The sequence below is a fragment of the Chanodichthys erythropterus genome, chromosome 22 (assembly GCF_024489055.1).
Source record: "Chanodichthys erythropterus isolate Z2021 chromosome 22, ASM2448905v1, whole genome shotgun sequence".
Taxonomy (NCBI): domain Eukaryota; kingdom Metazoa; phylum Chordata; class Actinopteri; order Cypriniformes; family Xenocyprididae; genus Chanodichthys; species Chanodichthys erythropterus.
The window spans coordinates 23325446-23350942 of record NC_090242.1 but is presented as its reverse complement, the minus strand read 5'-3'; the positions used below and the strand labels follow the sequence as shown (position 1 = coordinate 23350942).

Here is a 25497-nt window from a genome sequence, read left to right as displayed (position 1 = left end):
CACTTTCCACAGCTGCTAGCCATTTCAAATTGTGTCAAAATAACCTTCCCCGCTGCCATAAAACCTCTTTCATTGGCGATATTGCTTGGCAAGCATGAAATGCAATTCAGAGTTGACCAAAAATAGAATGCGCAAATGTGAGAAAGGGACAGGGTTCACTTGAATGCTAAATAAGAGTGCTCGGAGCAGTTGTCACAGCCTGACATGTGCTCTGTTTGTCTGTGGGTACTGTCTGTCTCTCGGGGTGGAAGGGGGGGAGAGATGTCAGTTTGCTCACTGCTGACAGCCTGCTCGCTCTGCCAGACCTCCTTGGGACATGCGTCAGAACAAGCCTCACACACAAACGCAGCCTTTCACGAATCAGTCTACCAGCCACCTACACACACACAAACCCCTGCTCAGCCAATGTCTTTTTGATCACTCAACCTTTTGTCAGTCAGTCAGTCAGTCAGTCTCTAATGGCATGTGATACACTCATGAAACATCTCAAACAGGATGTACCGTACTGAACGAGTACAAAAAAAAAAGATCACAAACAGAATATTACTGGCCGTTACTGATGAATGATTAATGTACGGTATCAAGAATGACTGAATGGAAAACTTACTTCACTACTTAATGAGTTGCTGTCCACTTCAGAGTAACGTTTGCAAGTCTCATGTTTTTCGTGTTCATCGCTATTTCAAAATAAATGTCTGAAAATGCCTTATCAGTATCACTGCAAAAAATGCTTTTCTTAGTATTTTTGTTTAGTTTCTAGTCCAAATATCTAAAAATTCTCAAATCAAGAAGCATTTACTAGATAAGTAAAATGACATAAGATATTGTCTTGTTTTCTGAAAGAAAAATCTGTTGTTGTTTTTTTCTTAAAACAAGCAAAATTATCCACCAATTTAAATTTTCCATTTGAATAAATTATTTTTCTTACCTCAGTGGCAGATAATTTAGCTTTTTTTTTAAGAAAAATCACTTGATTTATTTTTTTTGTTTTGTTTTTTTTCAAAAAACAAGATATAATATCTTGTCATTTTACTTATCTAATAAATTATTCTTGATTTAAGAATTTTTCTATATTTGGACTGGAAATAAGACAAAAAATACTAAGTAAGAAAAACATTTTTTGCAGTGACAATATTCTTGTTGCAAATTAATAAATTACTGCTCCTCTGTTCTTTATTTTGAAAATCAGTCACCAAATTTGAAAACCAATTTGTTTTCATGCCAAGAGTTCAAAATATAATATCCCAAAAAATATAAAGAAAAAAGTTATAGATTCACTATTTGTGATGCATTGTGATTTTGTTCTGTTTATTAGTGGTTGAATTCAAATCAAATACTGCCAAACTGCCCATACTACTTCTGAATAGGATGTCTACTTCATAAAATGTATGAAAATATGGAAATATATGGTTCAAATCACTCAAACCATAAATGGAGGCACCCTTAAATGGTCATTAATGCAGCTTGGATGTCATCTAGTGAAAAAGTTTGATATCGCGACCAAACAAAAGCTAATTTTTTGAGATATCAACCTAAAATTTGGAATGTTGATATTTTTGGCTTTGATTTTCTTGCAGTTCAAGAGTAAAACATGTTTTGTAATATATTATTATAAAATATAATATATATATTATTTTTATAATATTTTTATATTATAATATTTTTACATTTTCATAAACTTAAACTATAACTGTAACTATAACTAATGTCTTCTTTAAAGGAATACTCCACTTTTTTTGAAAATAGACTCATTTTCCAACTCTCCTAGAGTTAAACAGTTGAGTTTTACTGTTTTCGAATCCATTCAGCCGATCTCCGGTTCTGGTGGTACCACTTTTAGCATAGCTTAGCATAGTTCATTGAATCTGATGAGACCGTTAGCATCTCGCTCAAAAATGACTAAAGAGTTTCACTATTTTTCCTATTTAAAACTTGACTCTTCTGTAGTTACATCGTGTACTAAGACCGACAGAAAATGAGTTGCAATTTTCTAGGCCGATATGGCTTGGAACTATACTCTCGTTCCGGCGTAATAATCAAGGAACTTTGCTGCCGTATCATCGTAATATCATTGCGCCTGATGCACCCATGGTACGGCAGCAAAGTTCTTTGATTATTATGCCGGAATGAGAGTATAGTTCCAAGCCATATCGGCCTAGAAAATCGCAACTTGTCATTTTCCGTCGGTCTCAGTACACAATGTAACTTGTTTTAAATGGGAAAAATATCGAAACTCTTTGGTCATTTTTGAGCGAGATGCTATCGGTCTCATCAGATTCAATGAACTATGCTAAGCTATGCTAAAAGTGGTACCGCCAGACCCGGAGATCGGCTGAATGGATTCGAAAACTGTAAAACTCAACTGTATAACTCTAGGGGAGTTGGAAAATCAGCCTATTTTTAAAAAAGTGGAGTGTTCCTTTAAAACAAGAACAACCTTAGGTTTATATTCCAAAGCATTTTTTAATTACAACCATTTAAGTTTAGATGCATTTTCATGTGCATTTTCATGTCTATGTGAAAAAAGGGGGTGACAGTTATTTAAAAAAAAAAAAAATCCATTACTGAAAATCAGAGTGATCAGTCGACTTCAGATAACCATAACTTTTGTTACAGACAAGCTATGTAAAAGAATTATTAAAAAGAGGTTTGGAAAGGGCTCAAAACCAGCTTTCATATGGTATCAAAACCTGTGATAGGTCAAATTTAACCATTTTATGGGTTTTCGTAGATCACATCACAAATGCAGCACTGGTAAGCATAGAGATGTTTCTTTTTTCTTTTTTCTACTAAAGAAATCTTACCAACCCAAACATTTAAATGGTAGTACAAGTTAATTAATTTATTTTTTTAGACAAAATGTGGCCAGTTATTTTGTTTATTTTTATTCCCCCAAGATTGTCCAATGTAATTAGACAACAAGAACTAGTGGTTGTATAATACAAGAATGAAATGTAAAATGCTGCATAGGGACTCTAAGTGGAGAAACTAAAATGTATTTTACAACAAAAGTGAAACTCAAAATGCTTTACAGGGTCTTCTGGGAAAATGATAGGAAAGTGATGACTTGGCCCACACAGTATCTTTGCCCACAGATCTACCCACAAAAAGTTCTGCAGACTTTCTCAGAATCAGAAACCCATTATTCATAATATTTTACTCACCACTTGACCAATGTGTTTATCTGTTCATTCCATATATATGCTCATCAGTTATATTTTTTCTCACTGTATCTAAATCCATTCTGCACATTTTCCCTTAAAATCAGGATTTTTTTATTTATTTGAGCCTGTTCATTGCGACAAATCATTTAAGTGAATCAGTTCTCTATAATCCTACAAGTCATGTGCTGGGGTAATATGTGCCATTTGATAAGGTCATATAGGTTTGGGATATGCTTTGACATATTTAATCATCTTATCCTATGTTTTTATGTCTGATATTTTATTTCAGCTCTAAATCTGTCCAAATCAGGTCTCAACTTGATCACTATTGTTGGGCTGAAGCCAGAGACCACATATGAAGTCAAGATATCAGCCATCAACGGCAAGGGTGAAGGAGAGAGCAGTGCCCCGGAAAGCTTCAAAACCCAACCTGTCCGTAAGTGCCTCTCTCTTTCTGCCTTTTTCTCTCTCAGTCCCTCTTTATCATATGTCCCTAGCACTCTCTTTACCCATCAACCCCCCCTTCTCAGTGCAGCAGCAGACCTCACTACCCACAATGCATCCCTCCCCTGGACCTTGCTGGATCTCACTCCCAGGAGATGCATTGCTTGTCCTGCGTGTACTTCTGTATTTTATATGTGGACGTACATGTTCGTTTTAGTGTGTGTCTGTGTGTTTAAACAATTTCCTGAAAACTGTTGTGTCACTGCAGCCTCTCACCTCAGCAGTGCTTCCCAGTGATGTGGCGCTCCTCCCCCGTCCGTTCTGCCGGTGCCAGCATGTGCCAGGCAACAGCTGTGTCTCGTGTCTGCTGAGAGCCGTGTGCTCTGTTAAGTGTCGTCCGTGTTGATTGGGCACTTTTCTGTAGAGTAGATGATGAAACCCTCTTTAACCTCATATCCGCAATCAGATCAGGATCAGACTCTCAGAAAATGTAATATCAGTAATAAGATCTAATCTCAATGAAACTATGATATTTTCCATAGATATTTTGCATTTGTACAGCAGTATGCTGTAATATGTGACAGTTGAAGATAATTCCATATAGTATGAATGTAAAGGTCTTTGCACACCAAGTCCGAAATTCACATCCACATTTTTTGCACGTTAAAAAAAATAAATACGACCTCACGTTGTGTAAATTACGTTTACAAACTGCCTCCGAAACTTTCGTCTCATAAAAAAATTCAAATTTTTCTCATTTGTCTTTGTTTTTCGCTTCCATAGCAAGCATTTTGAGAATTGTTTTAATCAATTCAGAGCCACCATACAAGCTGGCGGCAAAATCCAAAATGGCATCTGACAAGTTGATCCACTTCATCTTGCAGCACAAAGCACTGTAAGTGTGGAATACATAGAGATGGAACATAAAGACAGAGTGTGCCAGTATCGCTAGCAAAGCATCAAACTGAGCCACTGACATCCTGAAGTAAACTTTGAACCCCTCGGGATAATCCCGCAGCTCCCTGATAAGGAGGTGGAACTCTCCTTCCTTTCTCCACAATCTCAGGATTGAATGGACCTAATATTTCCTCTTTCTTTTTCTCTCTCTTTTAAGTAGAGAGAGGACAACAAAATCTTCTTCTCTGCTTGAAGACTCCATTTTGTATTTTTTTTCCAATGGATTAATTAATACACATCAGATTTAGCGTGCAAGGTTTCTGTGCGTGACAAATTTTTTGGATGGCGAATACAAAAAAAACGCATACGAAAATTTCAGACTCAGTGTGCAAAGACCTTAAGCCTGTTTCTGCCTCAAATAAAAAACAAAAGTAATGACTGTATTTCTAATATTTGTGATTCTGTCATAATTGCAACTCTTATAACAATAATTATGACTACATCTCATAATTGCAACAACATTTTATCTCACAATTGTGACTTTAATTTTTCATAATTGTAACATTAGACCTCAATTGTAACTTAATAGCTCACAATCATGATTATTTCTCATAATTGTACCCTTATTGTCAGACAATAGCAAAAATATTTAAATTGCAACTTTACGCTTCATAAGTGTCACTTTATATTTTACAGTGTCACTTTTTATTCTTTTAAACTTTATCTCACAATTACCTGGTGGAAACAGGCTTTCATAGCTCTATGAAAGTAAAGTGAGGTGAAATCTGAGGTTGGTTTGCAGAGCTTGATTGCAGAGCTCTCCGCAGTAATGAAACATCATCCTTATTTAGATTTTGCAATGAAGTTTTCAAAATTCCTTCAAATCTACTGGTTTAATTATTGCATGTCGCACGAAGCCGTTGGCCCAGAATGTTCTACTCAGAAGCAGATTAGAAAAGTCAGTTTGCAAGAAAAGTGGGATGAGCAGAAACACAGTTCTACTTTGATTATTCAATTTCCTCTTGCATTCGCAGGGATTAAGTGACTAAAGTTTAAATTGCAGAAATAGTATTTTTCCTTGTCGCTTTATTAATCCAATTTATTGATCCAGTTCAGTTGATCCATCTCACAAGCACTTTGTAATAACATTACAAAAAAAGGAGCTTGATTTCCAATTGAATACCCAGAAGCTTAGGATGGAATCTTACAAAAAATGGGTAAAAAGCTAAAATAACACAAAACAAGACTTGTTTATTCTTCATTTGGGAGTACAATAGCTCATGGCAGGAGTGAATTGCTCTATTGATGCAAGTCAGAGACAGGCTAACATGAAATAATCTTATTTTTGTTATCATTTTTCATCTTTGCTTCGACACCCCCTGTTTTCACAGTCCCTACTTTCACTCTAATGCCTGCTCTCATTTCACAACAGCTAATTGGGTCACACAGTTTTGCCATTTTGGAACTTAGCAAGTCGTCCACATAATATAGTCTGTCTAAATGTGAGTCAGCAAGGTGATTTTTTTCCACACTGCTTTATAAGATGAACCCCAAAATGGCAAATTGGAATCAGCCTTCACTCCATCTTATTCATTCCTGTTCTCATGTTCACTGTTTTTTTTATGGTTCTCATCATGTTTTCCATCTTGTTTTGTTCCACTGGACATCAGGCTTCCCTTTCAAAAGTAAGTGTTCCATCTCTCTGCTCTCTTTCTTTCACGTTTCTGTTTGTTTTTTTCCATTTGCTTCCATTTCAGCCATTGCAACACTCCTGCCAAATCTACTAGTAAGCCTTTAGAGAAAGTAGTTAAAGCTTGAATAGAAAGTTAAAGACTCCATGAAATGTGTTCTATATTGCAGTTTTCTTTACTGTGTTTGAAGGAAGTTGTGTATATGGAAGGGCTCGTCCCTTTTTAAATGGCTAATCGGCTGTTACTTGAATCATAAACCTTGATTTGACCTTTAGTCAAATGGTAATTTTAGTTTACTGAGAGGGGACATGACATTGGTCGCTGAGTCGTTGGATGACTCAGTCATATTTTTGGACCTTTCATCAACTATAGTATATAGATGTGGACAATGGAGTAGACGATTCATGAATTTCATGGGGTCTTTAAGTAAAAATGTCTTTTTGCTTCAAGTGCACTATCATATTAAATTACATTAAAATTTCTGAGTTTTTTTCACTGAATTTAAAGCACAATAGGTTTTGATTATAGCCTGTGCTTTAAAGAACTGTGGTACCTCACATTATATATGTTGTTGTACTTTCACTCACACAAGGGTAAAGGTTTGCTTTGAGATCATTTAGACCAGTCCTTCCATTCCTGGAGGCTTAATTGAGAAAATTGCCTTTTTTCCCACAAAACCTACAGTAAGTATGCACCTGGTTCAACTCAATTATGCTACATGGAGGAATTAACACTTGATTAATTGAATCAGGTGTGTTAGGTCGTGCCTTGAAACTTAAATTTGCTTGGGCTCCCTCTGGTCTGTTGATTAAAAGCCACCATTTAAAATTACATGCTAGTACGTTAGTATAAAAGATTGCTGTTGGTATATAGATATCCCTCTAGTCAAAGTCTGTTTCCAGTTATCTCTCCATTTCCCTTTGTAGTACTTCATAGAAAATCCACAGAAGTCTCAAAACAGGCTCTTTATTTCACACTCGTAGGATTGGCGCGACCTTGTTGGCTAATGTTGGTGTTTATTGGGTGTTTAATAAGCGGCATAATTTGGTGTTTTGAATACCACCCAATGGGTTATTGGATAAAAACTCAACACCCTCATGTGTGAGGGTGATTGTTTTGCAAGAAGCAATTGTAAAACAGTCAAACTGTAGAATGACTATTGTTTGTTCATGCAACCAAATGCAAAAAACAAAGTGATGAAAAGGTTGCTAATTTAATTGACAGTATTTTCTTGTTGTGGCTCTCTATTGTTTTCATTATCCCTGACAGGGATCATTTGACTGCGGAAGCTTTCTCATGATCATTACACAGTGGAATAAAAAACGGGGCAATGGGCGAGGCAGAGATTGCATCTTGTAATGGTAGTGTGATGTGGTCGTGTTCAGATGAGATTGATGGCATTGTCTGCTCTTTCTCCGGAACTATACCTGCATGAATTTAAGAGGCGATTGGCGGGACAATGATCCAGGCACTCCAAACACTTACTAATCATTTATCAATTTGTACATGACAAACCGAGAGCGCCGGCAGCATCGACACTTGTCAAATTATGGCTACACACATCTGGTGACAGTCCAGATTGGGTTTATTTGTCACGAGTTTCCAGACCAAAGCGAAAATCACTTCTGAAGCAAATCTTCAGAAGAAATCCTAACAATAGCAAAATGAGTTTTGCAAGCTTTCTTTTCTATCTTTGAATACGAACAATCATAATCAAGTTGCTTATCTCAGAAACAGTGTCTTGCTATATCTAGGGTAGAAAATTACTTCTTAAAGCAATAATTCACCCAAAAATTCTGTCATCATTTACTCATCCTCAGGTCTTTCCAAACATATGCTGTTTTTTTGTTTTTTTTTTCACAATGTCCTTGCTTTCACCAGCCTAAATTGGTTTTCTATTCATAAATGGTCATCCAATCTGGCCCGGTTGGTTAAACAGGGGAGACCAACTTAGACTGGTTTAAAGGGTTAGTTCACCCAAAAATGAAAATGCTGTCATTAATTACTTACCCTTATGTCATTCTACACCCGTAAGGCTTTTGTTCATCTTCTGAACACAAATGAAATTCTTTTTGATGAAATCTAAAAGCTTTCTGTCCCTCCATACACAACTTTGACACTTCAAAAAGTTCATAAAAACTCATAAAACTAATTCATGTGAATTGAGTGGTTCCATCCAAATTTAGTCCAAAGACTTGTTTGCTTTTTATGATGAAAGATTTAATTTAGGCTTTTATTCACATATAAGCTCAACACAGAAGCTCAACCAAATCTGAATGAAGCGCGAGAAGAAGCCTCTTGCAGAAAGCTCGAACATGCTGCGTAACCAATGACATGCTGCATTTATTCTTGTGTGTTACGCTGTCACAGATCCCTTGTCTCCAGTACTCCAATTCCCATGATCCTCCTGTTCTCCACACCTGCACTCACTTCCCTCGTCATCTCCCCTTCATCACTCATCATCATCACCTGGACTTCCTTGTTAGCACTCCCTATATATATGGACTCACTCCCTTCACTCCTTGTCTGTTCTTATATGTTATTCAGTGTGTTGATGTTGTTTCTCTTCGCTGTATCATTAAATACCCATTTTGCTGTGGAAGGCCATGAATGTTTCATCTTTACAACACCAACCATAACATACGCAGCATGTTTGAGCTTTTGCAAGAGGTTTGATGTTGCACGTCATTACTCACTCAAACTGGCTATTGAACTGCCATTGCAAACAAAAAATCGGAAATTATTCAGAATAGTTCCTTTTGTGTTCCACAAAAAAAAAAAAAAAAAAAATTATAATAAATAAAAAAACACACAATGCAGCACAAAATTGAAGCAACATGAAGGTAATCACCAAATTGTAATTATTTTGGGTGAACTATTTCTTTAACAGTTAGGGAAGTATGACAGATTGACTCCATCCATTATAAAGCAGCAGCATATCTGCAGTGAGTGGCATAGTTTGACATAGATGGAGCTTCAAGTAAGATGTACAGTAGCGCTCATATAGGTGCTTGTCAGAGATTTATCACCAGAGGCCATCCTGCAGTCTCAGCCAATAGAGTGCCCAGAGCGCTGGAGGAAGAGGGGGACGACACAAAAGGCTATGTTGCCAGTAATAACGTGAGTGAGTCTTCCTCTACTCCAGAGTAAAGATCCGAACCTTTTGCCTCAACACACTGAAGAAATTGTAAAAGAGCACTATATAATTCACATTACTGCGGTATGTGCTGCAGGGACCAGCAATTCAAGGCGAGAGAGCTCCCTCTCCATTTTATGTGCTATGAGCATGAATGAAGAGGCTTGAATTGTGTATGGAGATGGAGTGATGACAAAGCTAGCTAGGCCTGTCACGTAAGCGATAGAAGCAGGAGTGATGGACACCTCTGGAAGTTTTCTGATTGATAATGCCACCTCTGCAGCTCACTGCAGTAGGATCATCTTGGGTGACAGCTAAAATATTCACAGTGACAAATAGGAACTCTTTCCATGACTGTGTGCCAGGCTTTCTGATTGCTAGCCTGTGTGTGGGTCACCCCACTTCCAGAGGGCAGGTAGACTCCACTGACAAAGCTTTCTTTGATATGAATGTGATCACCGTGGACTGCAAATGTGATTACCACAGCAGGGACTGCACCTATGGAGACCTACAGTGGAAATGGCATTTGATAAGAAAATAGTAAAATATTCAAAGTTAAAGGAGGTCAGCTCAGGACCTGATGCTGAAGTCAAAGGCAAATTTAGGCATTGTGTAAAAAAAAAAAACAAGAGTATACAAAGCAGTATGTGAGGCCGTTTTCACTAGTGCGTTTTTGTTTTAAAACTGCGTTTTTCTACTCTGGCGTTTCCACAGCGTTTCAGAAACCACTACACTACATCGTCGGAAATGCATGTCACATGACCATACGTACACGTGTAAACAGTTGCCTTTTGCGCATATAGGTAGCTGCAGTATAAAAAAATTGCAAAGTTTATCCGCACAATGGCTGCTAAAAATGACATCAAATCCAGCAAAGATTGCAGTTCAGTCTCCATGTTATTGTTTACATGGTCTTCAAGGATACGCAGAGCGAACATGGGCAGCCATGCCATCATTTTCGAAAGTCTCAGTTTTGGTCAGTTTATATTGAAACACAACCCTGGCGTTTTCAACCTAAAACGGGGTTTGTAGCATTTTCGAAAGTCTCTGTTTTCGAAGTTCAAAAACGCCGGTGTAACCGTAGCAAAACGTATGCGTTTTAAAACGAAAACGCACTATTGTAAACGGGGCCTGAGATTGTTGCTCTTGATGTCTGATGAAGGCCTTGACAATGGCCTTTTTAACCAATAAATTTGGATTTCTTTAAGAGAGAGTGTTGCACCTTTTTTTCCATTTACATTAGAGCACCACTTTTTACCATATAATGTTATTTTTAATCAGATAACAGGCATAATTTGGTGTTTTGTACAGCACCTAACAACACTATTCACAGATAAAAATATCTTTTAAATGTATTTTTTGGAGAATATCTCAACTCAATAACAGTAATTTATTCTCAAGTTAAAATGATTGGTAACTCTTTAGTTTGGGGACCAATTCTCATTATAAACTAGTTGCTTATAAGCTTGGATATTACTAGCATATTGGCTGTTTATTAGTACTTATAAAGCACAAATTAATGCCTTATAATGCATGACCATTCTACATCCCTTAATCCTATCCGATATCTAAACTAACCACTACAGCAGCTACCTTACTACTGTAGCTATTAATAAGCAGTAAATTAGGAGTTTATTGAGACAAAAGCCTGTTCCCCAAACTAAAGTGTGACCAAATGATTTAGCTGTACAGCCCAAACAAAGATGAAAATAAATAAGCAATATTATTTATATTTTTATTAATTATATTAATTATAATGTTTATTAATAATAAAAATATTAATAGTGCAATTGTTATTTCTGCAAAGTAGTTTTACAATCTAAAACATTTAAATTTGCAATGAATAACAGTAATACTACTACTTTTTCCACTGCAGATGGAAGGTAGACTGTAAAACAGTTTACGTGGCACTTCATCAGACTGTGCTCAGTAATTTAGTACCCCTGAGAGATGGTTTACATTAGGTCTATTACCTAGCACATCTGGAGGTTCTCAGTAGTTTCTCTGCTTCAGTGCTGGTGAATACAGCTCTCACAGATAGAGACACAGGCCAGCGACCTACCAGATGGTCCACATCCTCAGGTGAAGTTCTGGATTGCTTTAATTGTGATCCCCACTGCAACGGCATTAACATCCCCTTGACATGAAACACTTATGATATGATAATCCTTATTATTCTGCAGAGCAATTTTCTTCTCTCTCTGAGACTCTCTGCATGCTTTGAACCTCGCCCTCTGCTCTGTGATATCTACAAAGCACTACACAATGTAACTGCCCCTCAGCGTTTCATCAGACCACAGAGGATAATACAGTTCCATTTTAGCATATATTTTCTCATCTGCAGAGCTGTAGACCAAATTAAAGAACAGAGTAGTGTTATGTGAGATCAATAAGCCTGCAGTAACTACTTTTGTGCAAGTTAAAACACTGGAAATCAGAGAGAAGAGACAGTTTATCTACATAATATTGTCTTGAAGCTAAATTAAATGTGAAGTTTTTAATCAATGTGGTTAAAGAAGTAGCTCACCCCAAAAAGAAAATGCTGTACTCATTTAATCTCCCTCATGCCATTCCAAATATTTATGTACGTTTATTTGTTTTGCATAAATGGAGTAATTTTGAAAAATGTGGTCACTCTTTTCAGTGCAGTTACAAGGAATGTTAACTGGAGCTTTCAAACTTCAAGAAAGGTGCAAAAACATCATAAAAAGTGGGTTGTGTGACTTCTGAAATCATATGATAGTTTTGTGTGACGAATAGGGTGACATTTAAAGGTGCCCTAGAGCTTCTTTTTAAAAGATGTAATATAAGTCTAAGGTGTCCCCTGAATGTGTCTGTGAAGTTTCAGCTCAAAATACCCCATAGATTTTTTTTAATTCATTTTTTTAACTGCCTATTTTGGGGCATCATTAACTATGCACCGATATATAGGTTGCGGCCCCTTTAATTCTCGTGCCCCCCCGCCCACGGAGCTTGCACTTGCCTTTAACAGCATAAACACAGTTTACACAGCTAATATAACCCTCAAAATGGATCTTTACGAGATGTTCGTCATGCATGCTGCATGCATACATCAGATCATGTGAGTATAGTATTCATTTGGATGTTTACATTTGATTCTGAATGAGTTTGAGGCTCTGCTGCGTGGCTAAAGCTAACATTACACACCGTTGGAGAGATTTATAAAAAAATAAGTTGTGTTTATGCATTATACAGACTGCAATGTTTAAAAATGAAAATAACGACGGCTCTTGTCTCCGTGAATACAGTAATAAACGATGGTAACTTTAACCACATTTAACAGTACATTAGCAACATGCTAACAAAACATTTAGAAAGACAATTCACAAATATCACTAAAAATATCATGCTATCATGGATCATGTCAGTTATTATTGCTCCATCTGCCATTTTTCACTATTGTTCTTGCTTGCTTACCTAGTCTGATGATTCAGCTGTGCACATCCAGACGTTCTGCCCTTGTCTAATGGCTTGAACATGGGCTGGCATATGCAAATATTGGGGGCGTACACCCTCACTGTTACGTAACAGTTGGTGTTATGTTGAGATTCGCCTGTTCTTCGGAGGTCTTTTAAACAAATGAGATTTATATAAGACAGGAAACAGGAAACAATGGAGTTTGAAACTCAGTGTGTCTTTTCCATGTACTGAACTCTTGTTATTCAACTATGTCAATATAAATTCAATATTTAATTCTAGGGCACCGTTAAAATAAATTGTAACCATATATTATAATGAAGTTGTAATATAGCACACAAGTCATATAGACTTTTTTTTTTTTTTTTTTTTAAATCCTTTTGTCAACTTTAAACCACCAGTTTACATCTGAAAAGAGCTACTGGTACATTATTAAAATTTCCTCTTGTGTTCCATGGAAAAAAATAAAGGGTTCATTTGGGTTTGAATCAACAGTAGGGTAAGTGCGGAACATGAAAAATGTTCATGTTCGAGTGAACTGTTCCTTTAATCCTCCAAGGACTAACTCACAATTCTGTTAGCACTTCAGGCTCTTTTTGTCACCAAGTATCTACAAATTCCTTGAAATAAATTTCGCAACTTGCACAGAAAGAGATTAAAAGACAGAAGCTCTGCACTCTTTTGTCTAACAGTATTTGAAACTAGACATAGTCTGTCATCTGTCAGACACTCAGCTCACAAACAGACTGCGCCTCTGTCTAATTGCGTTAAGCTTAAAAGAGGAAACAGGGGATATTTCACCTCCATCATATCATTAGCTTCCACTCAAAGTACTTATCGTTTAACTCCAAGGCTCTGAGGTTCAGCTCAATGAAAGCCAGCCTTCTCTCTTAGATTGGATAGATGAGAGTATACTGAAAGTGATGATGTCTGAGCCACTGGCACTAATGCACTTTGCTAGAAAATATCGCACTTTGAATCGAGCGGTGTCTTTGCGGCTTGAGACGGCCATAACATTTAAATACAGGTTATTATGGGTATCTCGGATCCCGGTAGTATGTGGAATGTTATCAGCTGTTGTCATAAACGTTACATTTTTTGTGCTTGCTCCAGAAGTGTCCGTTTTACATGAATTCAGCTGAATTCATTGTTGCTCTCTCAAAAAACTTGTGAAATGTGGTTAGGTTTATTCATTTTTATTAATTGTTTGAGATAGCTCTCTGCAGTTTAACTGTTTATCCAATACCCTGCATGAACAAAAGTGTGTGGGTACATCTTATTTTGCTGTAATGTTTATGTAATATTGCAGATTAAGAATGTTTTAGGACCAGTTCACACAGATCTTTTCAACTTGGTTTAGTAAGATTTTTTGATGTTTTTGAAAGAAATCTCTCTTATTTGGTCAATTGTAAAAACAGTAATACTGTGAAATAGTATTACAATTTAAAATGGCTGTTTTCTATATTAATATATTTAATGACAAAGATGAATTTTAGGAAGCCATTACTCCAGTTTTCTGGCCGTGATACACCAAGCCAACAACAGAGAACTAGCGCCGACAAAATCCGACTGTGTTTTTGCCTTGCGTCGGCTGCATCTGGGCCAAAAAGCTGCGCTTGAACTCACCGCAAAGACAACTAGCCAACTAGCATGTGCGTTCTGTGCCTGCATGTAAGGAATTAACTGTCTATATCAGCAGGAATCAATAGTCTATATTCGTCATTCAAAAAGAAAAACTAAAACTAGGACTTCAGATATACAAACCATAAACAAAGCAGCGCTTGCTTACCATTTTGGATATCAATCATGTTGATCACTTTATCTTTATCCCAGGCAGCTCATTTTATGACAATATTCACATATTGGAATACCGTCTTGACTTCTTTGCTCGTTTTCATCACTTTTGCTTTTATCCCCCTCTATTGACTCATTCGCTGAACTGAACAGCCAATCAGAATGATCTCTCTCACCTACGGCCCTGTCGCAGATTCAACATACTGAATTGGGTGAACTGCCGCCAGCATGAGCCCAACTACAGCCAATGTTTGGCTTAGTGTATCACAGCCGTTCAGCGTCACATGATCCTTTAGAAATCATGCTGATTTGTTGCTCAAAAAAAAAAAATCTTATTGTTATCAATGTTGAAAATAGTTGTGTTGCTTAAAGGGTTTGTTCACCCAAAAATTAAAATAAACCCATGATTTACTCAGCCTCAAGCCATCCTAGGTGTGACTTTCTTCTTTCAGATGAAAACAATCAGAGTTATATCAAATAATGTCCTTTATAATGGCAGTAAATAGAGGATGGGATTTTGAAGCCCAAAAAAGTGCAAACATCCATCATAAAAGATGGCTCCAGGGGGTTAATAAAGACCTTCTGAAGCAAAGTGATGCTTTTGTGTGAGAAAAATATCCATATTTAAAACTTTAAAAACTTAAATAACTAGTGTCCGATAGAGGATTTACGGCGAAAGAGTAAACTCTGACCCAACGCATGACGTATTGACGAATGCGGAAGCACAGAGCAGAGAGCAAAACAAAACACCGGTCATGAACTAGAAGTCTAAAAAAAGAATTTTTAAAGAGAAATGTCAGAGGATTTCGATATAAGAGAAGAGGGGCTTGAGATTGTTGCCCAGTAATATTTGTTTGAACCGCAAGAGGCGTCTAAGCTTATGAGACTACTACATCGTGTCAGAGGTTACTCATTTGGCGTATGGCCGTCTGCTGGAAGCTTGTTATTTTAGTTTTTAAAGTTTATAAGATAGTGTATATTACATGGAATTCACTCAAAAATTATTATTAATTAATTAATAATAATTAATTATTTTTCAAATGTTGTATTTAATTCTTTTTAAAACAAAGTGTTGAACATATTCCAGTAAACATTTTAGTATTGTTTTTTTGTGCAATTAAAATGACAGTCTATTTGGCATAATTTAATTATTTCTTCTCATTAGACTTTAGTTTCCCACCTCACATATCCAACTAGACAACTAAAGCCTAATGAGATTGAATCATTTAAAATAAAATTGTGCCATGCACATACATTTTGTCATTGCTGTGATCCAGATGGCATCCCAGCAAAGCCACTGGTGCTCCCATTTCCACATAACTTTGGCCATATAGTTGTCTCTGCACTGAGGCACTTTTAATTTGGGTCGCATGCACTTCTGCCTGAATGTTGCTACGCTGTGATGTACACTAGTTATTTGCTATGAAAGTGTTGCAACAGTGGCTCTTCTACCAAGTGTGGCAAATGAAAGCCCATCTCACCATGTTCTCACCATCTTCCAGTGTCTTCAGAGACTCCAACTTCTATTCCTCCAACCACTGCCGACCTTAGTGAGTATGCCGACTGTGTGCAGTGTCGTTTGCCACTCTTTATCCGCCTGCTACACGTTTGTTCACCTCACCTAGACCATTGTTCCTGAAGTCAACACCGCTGACGTTCGCAGTAGAACGACAACACGCGTCCGATAGAGAAGCGAGATTGTGTAGATGTTAGTGAGGGCGGGGGAAGTGAGTCACTGAGATTGTGCTCATGATCCTCAAGCCTCCGTAGAGATCCATCACTAACTTCTGCTTGTAGACCAGCTCACCTGTCTAACATGTCACTGCATGGTAGACATACAGAAGTATGATATGAACCGTCATGCTTTTTTGTGCTAATAGTTATTGGGTTTTACAAACTCATGATGTGTGCTGATTTTTTTATGCCATTGGATGTGCAGAAAGTTGTAGAAACAGCATGACACATGCAGTTCTCCTGTTGTGCTCTCTGAGATATTAATGAGATGTGTTGCATACTGTCTTGAATGTGGAAACTAATGCAGCTGTCTTCAAAACATTAATCAAAAATGTCAACATTAGCATTCTTAGGAGTACAAGGCATCCCTCAGAGATGCAAAAATGTAATCATCTAGCAAACTTTTATCTGAAGAGAGTTGTGGTACAAGAACCATCATTCTGGAAGAACCGGTGTTTAAGTGCCCATTGGTGATGGCTTATGGATGACATTGGACTGGGTTCAAATATACAGACTTGTACACAGACATATATATTTATATACTGTACAGACATCTGTGTATTTGATGCTTTATGTTTGCTCATCTGTTTCTATACAAGCAAATTTTGATCATAAACACTAAAACATACTCTCTCACTTCCCACAATCATGTGAGAGATGCCACTAAGCGTTAGTCTGAAAATAGAGTTACCATGACAGCACGGATTACACCTGACCTCTCAACAAACAGACTGCAAATTGGGTGGGTCTGAAAAGGGTTTTTGGAAGACAGCTATTCTGTCTCATTCAGCCAGAGAAATGACAGGGTCTTTATCTTAGGAGTAGGCAGTTGTTTGACTATTGTCTGCTTATTTGACATTGAGTGGCAGGTTTAAGATTGCACCAGACTAAAACTTCCTCAGATGTCAAAAAAATTAACACATAATAGTGTTTTTGTTTTTTTAAGATTAGGTTTTTGGTGTTGTATGAGTAGATAAGCAAACAAAAGATCTGTTCTTTTGTATGATAATGAGTCATAATCAGCATGAAGATTTCAGACTTTCTAAATTGCTTGACAGCTATAGTTTGTAAGGAACCCTGGTGGTTTATACTCGTTTCAGATGGCTTCAAAGTGAACGTGTGGTGCTTTTTCTAAATCTTAGTGCATATGTGTTTGTCTAATTTGTCCTAATGTGTTCTTTTTAATTTGTATTGTTATTTGTCTCAGTTTGCAAACTTAAAGAATTAGTTTTTTAAGAATTAAAATTTCCTGATCATTTATTCACCCCCATGTCATCCAAGATGTTAATATCTTTCTTTCTTCAGTCAAAAAGAAATTAAGGTTTTTGAGGAAAACATTCCAGGATTTTTCTCCATATAGTGGACTTCATTGGAGTAAGAGTTGAAAGTCCAAATTGCATTTTCGGGCTCTACACAATCCCAGCTGAGGAATAAGGGTCTTATTTAGCAAAACTATCTGTCATTTTCAAAAAAAAAAAAAAAAAAAAAATTAAACATTTAAACTTTTTAACCACCACATTACGTAATCACGTTGTAAAGGTCACGTTTGATGTAGGGGAAAGTACCGAATGTAATGTGTTTACAAAGCATCTCGAGATTAAAGTTGTTAAATTTCGAGAAAAAACACGTTGAATTTCGAGAAAAAAGTCGAAATAAAATGTTGAGAATAAACTCATTAAATTACGAGAAAAAAATATTTAAATTTCAAGAAAAAAGTTGAGATAAAATGTTAAGAATAAAGTTATTAAATTACGAGAAAAAAGTCGTTAGATTATGAGAACAAATTTGTTAAATTACACAAAAAGTTGTTAAATTTCGAGAAAGTCTAGATAAAATGTTGAGAATAAACTCGTAAAATTATGAGAAAAAAGTCGTTAAATTACGAGAAAAAAGTCGTTAAATTATGAGAACAAATTCGTAGTTTAACGAATTTGTTCTCATAATTTAACAATTTTTTTCTCATAATTTAATGAGTTTATTCTCAACATTTCATTTCGACTTTTTTCTCGAAATTTAACAACTTTAATCTCGAGATGGTTTAATTTTTTTTTATTATTGCTTTGCCCTATCCTCTCCCGTAAGTATAAGACAAGCATTTGTGGTTAAAATGTATAGAATTTTTTTTTTTTTTAAATGACTGATCGCTTCACTAGATAAGACCCTTGTTCATCAGCTGGGATTGCTTTGAGCCCTTTGAAGCTGCACTGAATCTGAACTTTGGACTTTCAACATGTTGTACCCCATTGAAGTCCACTATATGGAGAAAAATCCTGGAATGTTTTCCTCAAAAAACTTAATTTCTTTTCAACTTAAGAAAGAAAGACATGAACATCTTGGATGACATGGGAGTGAGAAAATTCTGAAGTGAACAAAATCCATTAAACACACCTGAATTAGCAAAAAAGTCTTACATTTAATACATTTCCAAACGTTTCAATGTCAAGAATTCCCAAATATGATCACTACCTTCCTAAAATATAAAATATTATATGTACATAATTTATATGTATACAGAAAATGTGCAAAGTTACGATTAGCTTTTAGATTCGTTACATTTTACCTGGAAAATATTTATTTTGTCTTTTTTTCTCCCCATTTTTATAGTATAATTTTTCAATTAATCATAAGTATATTTTCAATTTAATTTTTAATATAGAATTTGTGTAGTACTTCATACTAGGTATAATTCCAAAGTGTTAGTAAGTTAGCTAAAGGAATTCTTTAGAAAGCTATACCACATATTTAATTATTCTAAAAAATTTTAATGAATTTTTAAAAAATATATGCTTAAATCTATGCTTTTCTGGAGTATTTGGAGTATTACTCGAATTTTCTGTGATGAAAACCTATTTTAGCAGATGCTCTTATGCAGTGCGACTTCCAAGAGACTTCCATTCATGCATTTTTAGGTGTAACTTAAGTGTCTGAAGGTGTACATTCAGCATCATATCTCTCAGCTGCAGTCCTGAGCTCATATATGCAAACTTCTGAAGCTGAAAGTGCTGATCTAGGATCAGTTTTTGTGTTTTATATCTTGATGAATAATCCTAGATCAACATTTTATAGTATTGTCTGGCACAATACACATAGGCAGTCTCTGCCTCAGTGCTTCTCATGTTCCCATTCTGTAGCGTCCAGCTTCATGTCCAGTAGATGATGGCAGTTTCTATCTGTATCGTCAACATCACAGAGTTCCCTCTGCCTTTGGCTGGCCTGCTCTGTTTCAGCTGGTTTTTACAGTATCATTGATGCCATTCAATCTGCACAAGCATTTATAATTTATTGTACATTGCAAGAGAGCTGTATTTGAATCCTCTCATCGAAAGTACCTCTCGCAGTCAGAAGAAATACTGCTCCTGGTGAAGTGGATTCATAAAGCAATTTGGACCCTGTTTTTACCCTGGATAATTTCAGTGTGATTCATGAGAGATAATATCAGACAGATTTGTTATTTTTTAAGTACTTTGATTTGAATTTGTGTTCCAAAAAATCACTGTCTGAGAATTGTTTTATGGATCTACAGACACTGTATCTAAAGTTACAGAGAAGTATTTATGTTTATAATTTGTTTTCTTTTTGTTGTTTGTGTTCCTGTTTGTACTTTTTGGTCTTAACACGTTCCATGTTTGTATAATTTTTTTCAATGTTTTGTATTTTCCATGTGACCCCCTCCCCCTTCCACTTTCCTATCCACCAATCATGTGCGTGCGTATCATGTGACTTTGTCATATGACTCTTGCATGGTGCTGATGATGTCGTCTTCGCTGGTGAACAGAAGGTAATTTTTTTGTTGATTTATGTTTTTGTTTAGTTTTTTTTTTTCATTTTGGTCCGATTCCCATTAACAGTGAGAATAGACAAGTTAATGAGGGGAAGATAAAGGAAACTCCCACCCAGTATCATCAGGATTTATGAGCCATTTCATTTTTGAGTCATTCATCCTTCAGAATCCTCACACCACCACCTACTTTATTTGGCTTTTTGAAAACCATCAAACCTAGACAGTAATAGCAGAGCTTTATCTCCTACACATACTGCTAAGTGCTCTGCATGTTAAACTTTTTATTGATTTTCAATTTATATTTTACTCTACTGACTTTCATTTTCGCCCTCCCACTCTTTTTTTTTAATAAATGATGCAATCTCCTTTTTTTATTAAACCAAATAAACAGAGTTGCTTAAAGTAGACTGTAGAAAAAAATATAATTTTTTTGTATTTGACATCTCACAAAGACACCTTTTCACTTGTACAAATTACCATAAATAACATCAGTCATCATCCTCTCATTCGTTTGCATATCATAAATGTGCTTAATATGATAAATTTGTGCTATAGTTGCAGTATGTGCCTAAAATATGCATATCACAGACTAACAGAAGCACTGACGTTATGCTTTTGCATGAACACATTCACACACACACACACACACACACTTCTGTTCTCTGTCTCTTGTCTGTATACTGGAAGCCTCTCATGCATGTCCTAATTGTACGTCGTTGTCTCAATAATGTATTTGCTCACTGTCCCTGTCTGCTGTTCCTACTTGGTAATGCAAAAGAGGAACAGTTTCATTTCCTTGTATTTGAAGAAAATACTTCTAGTCTTTCTCTCTTCTTACCGAAACATTTTAACGACATGCTTGGTTTGAAATGAGATGCTGTTTCTGTCATTTCTCTGTAGTGTCTTTCAGTTTCTATTACTGAAATGTGTCAAGTTAGGATAGCTGTTGTTATTATTAGTCATGATCGAGTGGCACAATATTCCATGACCCTTGAATCTAATCAGCCTTCAGCATGGTAGAGCATGTTTGCCCTCTTTCTCTCTGTAACCCTAATCTGTCCCTCTTTGTCTTCTTAGCATCTGGAAATCCTTCAGCTAACTGGAAATGACTGGATCTCAAATAACTTGTTTAACTGCCATCATTCCTGCACTGCTTGTCTTAAATTAACTTGTCTTCATTTAAATTGCAGCATCCAATTGCATACTTTAATCAAGCTTCAATTCATCATGAAGAAAACACCTTAGGCCTCTATTTTCATGCATGTTTAACTAACTGCCTGATGGTCTGACATTTTAAAAAATGCCTCTAACTTAAATTAAACTTAATTACAGAAGACTACAAAGAGATTTATCAGGAAATGAGACCATAACAAACAGCTACATAGAGGTTTATGGTTTCAAGTTTACATACTTTGCATAACTCTTTGCAGAATCAGTTTTTTGTATTTAGTACTGTACTGCATATTATTATATTATATTATATTATATTATATATTAATTACTGTTCAAAAGTTTGGAGTCTGTAAGTTTTATATATATATATATATATATATATATATATATATATATATATATATATATATATATATATATATATATATATATATATATATATATATATATCCATGTTCTTTTGCAAAATAAAATGATAAACATCTTGCAGATTCTGCCAGGAGAATGTAAAATTATGAACAGAACTTCAATCCAAACCATTAAATTTAACTTGTTCATTATATTTTTTAGGTCAAACATTCAGATCTCCTATTGCCTTGACCTAAAATTCATCTCATTGTCATGTTTTGTATATTTGGTGGTGTATTTATACACAGTGTCATGTCAGTTCCTAATAGGAACTCTTGTCTAGCAGCTATTTATGATGATTAATGGGAGCAGAGCGCTGTGGCCTTCTCCCAGGCTCCTCTAGTGACACAGGTAGACAGCTAACATCCCAAACAAGCCCCCACACATGTGCATTTCCCACCCCCTTGGCCCGCTGATGTTATTAAATGTAATGGCTGAGAATCTCCAATCAAAGCATGGAGGATAATTAAGGGAGTTCTGTCATTAAGTAGTGGGCAAGTCGAGATAATGAGCTCCCCCAGAGACTGCATTACAGCGGCACTCTCTTCCTCCATCACTGCCACCAACACAGGTCCAGCTCTCATTACAGCCCTCCACATGCCCAAGCGACTCAGCTCCACTTTTACAAGAGCCAAGCGCTTTCATTAATGTTCCACATTTGGAAGGATAGGAGGCAGAAGTCATCATTATACTGCCAAAAAGGCTCTACGATGAGATGTCTCGACAGTTTAGCCAAAAACAAGAACAGCAGGACTCAGACTTTTCTAAGTGACTCAACTATAAAGTGTTACATCTCACCCTTTGATCGTTAATTTTACAATTTTCGTGCATAGTTTAGACTATGCGTAACCATATCAAATCTTTTTTTAAATTCTCCCAGCTGGGTCAACACTGTAAATTAATTGTAAGCTAAAATTAGTCAGGAGTTTGATTAGCTAACCTATTTCTGCCATTCATATATTCAGAGATAAAGAATACCCTTGTGGATTACAAAAACAGCTGTTAAAGGATAAGGGCGATTTTCACCTGTGGAAATGCACCTGGGTTAAGGGAACATTTTGAATTTGTGCTGGGGTCTTCTAACAGTGTTTTTTCTGGCCATTTTCTCCTCAGGGGAACCTAATCCTCCTAAACTGGAGGCCAAGCCACTGTCCACAGGCAATGAGATGAAGGTCCACTGGATCAAGCAGGATGATGGGGGCTCTCCCATCAAACACTATTTAGTGCGCTACAGAGCTGTGAGTATGATTGGACATGAGGGAACAGACTTAACTCATCCTGTCATCTGAATTATTTATACCGCCATTGCAACAGTGACATGCCTTTGGGTAGGTTGCAGTGTTCACTGCTCAGTGATGTCCAAAATAAAGAAAAAGGGAGAAAATGAACTATTGTATTTGTATTCATGTTGGTTTCATACGGTTTTGAAAAATGCATTGTCAAGAAAAATGTAAATGTCTAATGATTCTAAAAAATATCATGTGGCATAACAAAAAAATTTTTCTTCAAGCCAAATATAAATTTTTAAGATATATTAAATATTTAAAGATACTTATTGACCTTGACACATATGCTGTGTCTCATTTTGAAGGCTACGTCCTCCGGAAGTTTCATTGTCGGCCACATACGTCATTAAGGTTGCCTCATTTCAGAAAGGTAACCATACATTAATGCACACCACATGAGGAATAACTGTGAATTTTATGGTTACTTTTCTGAAATGAGACATTTTTGATGACGTATGTGGCTGACAAAATAGTCCCAAATAGGCCACAGCCTCCAGTGATGATTTTTGTTGTTGTTGTTGTTGTTGTTTATTTTAGAACTTGTAAAGAACTGTACAGAAAAACAGGCACCAAAGACAAAAGCTCCGGAGAAAAGCTCTGAGGGTTGGCATTCAAATACAGACTCATTGTATGTGACAATGGAATTACCGTTTAAGTTTTTCAAAACTTTAAAAGACTTCATTAAAAGAATGAGTTTGTAATAGAAAACCTTGTATAAAAGAGGAGATTTGGATAATTGACATTTAGGAATAAAGAATTTGCCATTCAGGATAATGAAATTTACAAGATTGTCAATACTACAATCGTCATGCTTATAAGAACAGATAATTGCTTTCACATTCAAAGTTATTTAAAGTTAAAAACAATCTTCCCAAAATGTCTGGACACTTTGACAATCAAAAAACAAACAGCATAGAGACATCCTCAGTACTATTACAAAAAGAGCATTCTTTCCCAACATCCATAAACTTGTTTTTTAGACTTATATACACTGTGTGCAGAATTATTAGGCAAGTTGATTTTCTGATCATATTTTTTTTTCCAAGCACATTTTACCAATTCCAATCCACATCAATCTTAATAACTACAATTAATATTGTTTTTAATCATTTTTAAGTGATATATAATTGTTCATGAAGGCTGGAAATGAAAACGGCCTTATATTCAGGTGTGCAGAATTATTAGGCATGTTTTCTTTTACAGGCAAAATGAGCCAAAAAAAGAGATTTAACTGTGTGGGAGTTCACTTTTAGTCCATCTCTTATCCTAAAAATGTCCGTCTTGCAGAGATGGACTAAAAATGATCTTCCAAAACTTACTGCCAGATTCTGGAAGATAAATTCTTCAAACAGTGGTACAAGAGGATGTGGTGCTGGTCCTTCAGGAGTCACTCTCAAGCTGTCTGTCTATAAAGCCTATAAAAACCCAGTCTTCATGTATTTTATAACACTTCAGCTTGTGATTCTTATTAAGAGCGGGTCATTTTTTAGGATTCTTTAGCTAACCTAAGTCTATGAGATCCTGACACCTTGCACTTCTGGAGACTCCAAGTAGGATGCAGTTCTGGAAAATGGTGGCGCTGGAGACTAAAGGGTTCCTGATGGTTTCACACTTAATTCTTCACCTTAATTCTTTATTATTTTGCAGTTAACATGTGTCTTTTCTTTTCCACCTTGTATGACCCCGCTGACGCAATGAGCATTTTGCTGTCCAATGGTCATGCTTTAACTTTGCAATTTCTAGTATTGCATTAGTATTGCGTCCTTCTCATGAGTATTTAATAATTTTTGACTTTTCAGTCTGAGTTAAATCTCTTTTATGGCTCATTTTGCCTGTAAAAGAAAACCTGCCTAATAATTCTGCACACCTGAATATAAGGCATTTTTCAATTCCAGCCTTCAAGAACAATTATATATCACTTATAAATGATTAAAAACAATATTAATTGTAGTTATTAAGATTGATGTGGATTGGAATTGGTAAAATGTGCTTGGAAAAAAACATATGATCAGAAAACCAACTTGCCTAATAATTCTGCACACAGTGTATATTTTATGTAAAGCGACAATGATGAGGGTCTGCAGGGTTCCTTTCTATGACATCATTTCCTTTTCTTTTTTTTCTTTTTTTTTTTTCTTTTTTTTTTGCATGTTGGTGGCACCGTATGTCTTTGATTTGGAAGACATTCTCCATATTATTAAGGAGTTTTGTTAATATTTACATAAATATTTCAATAAAGGTGCAATGTGTAAATTTTAGGAGGATCTATTGACAGAAATGCTATATAATATACACAACTATGTTTTCAGTAGTGTATAAAGACCTTACATAATGAACCGTTATGTTTTTATTACCTTAGAAAGAGCCATTTCTATCTACATACACCACGTGTCCCCTCACATGTTTATTCGCCATTTTGCGCCGCCATGTTTCTACAGTAGCCCTAAATGGACAAACTGCTCTACAGAGTGTGTTTGCTTGACTAGCTACTCTCTTCTGTATCAGACGACGACATCTTTGTCTTGTGTTGGTCACCATAGCTTCTCTATAT

The 25497-nt window shown here is 36.0% G+C and overlaps 1 protein-coding gene across 15 annotated transcripts in view; it reads left to right on the top strand.

The window, feature by feature from the left end:
* The window catches only part of ncam1a (neural cell adhesion molecule 1a), a 260638-nt gene that overhangs the window by 214075 nt on the left and 21066 nt on the right, over positions 1-25497 (top strand). For 6 of the 15 annotated variants that reach the window (XM_067375692.1, XM_067375688.1, XM_067375687.1 and 3 more), the window contains 4 exons: positions 3454-3600; positions 6176-6190; positions 16067-16114; positions 22774-22898. In XM_067375692.1, coding sequence (XP_067231793.1) covers positions 3454-3600; positions 6176-6190; positions 16067-16114; positions 22774-22898 — 335 coding nt within the window. The remainder of the gene's footprint in view (positions 1-3453; positions 3601-6175; positions 6191-16066; positions 16115-22773; positions 22899-25497) is intronic. The other 9 variants (XM_067375696.1, XM_067375695.1, XM_067375701.1 and 6 more) reach the window with 3 other exon arrangements.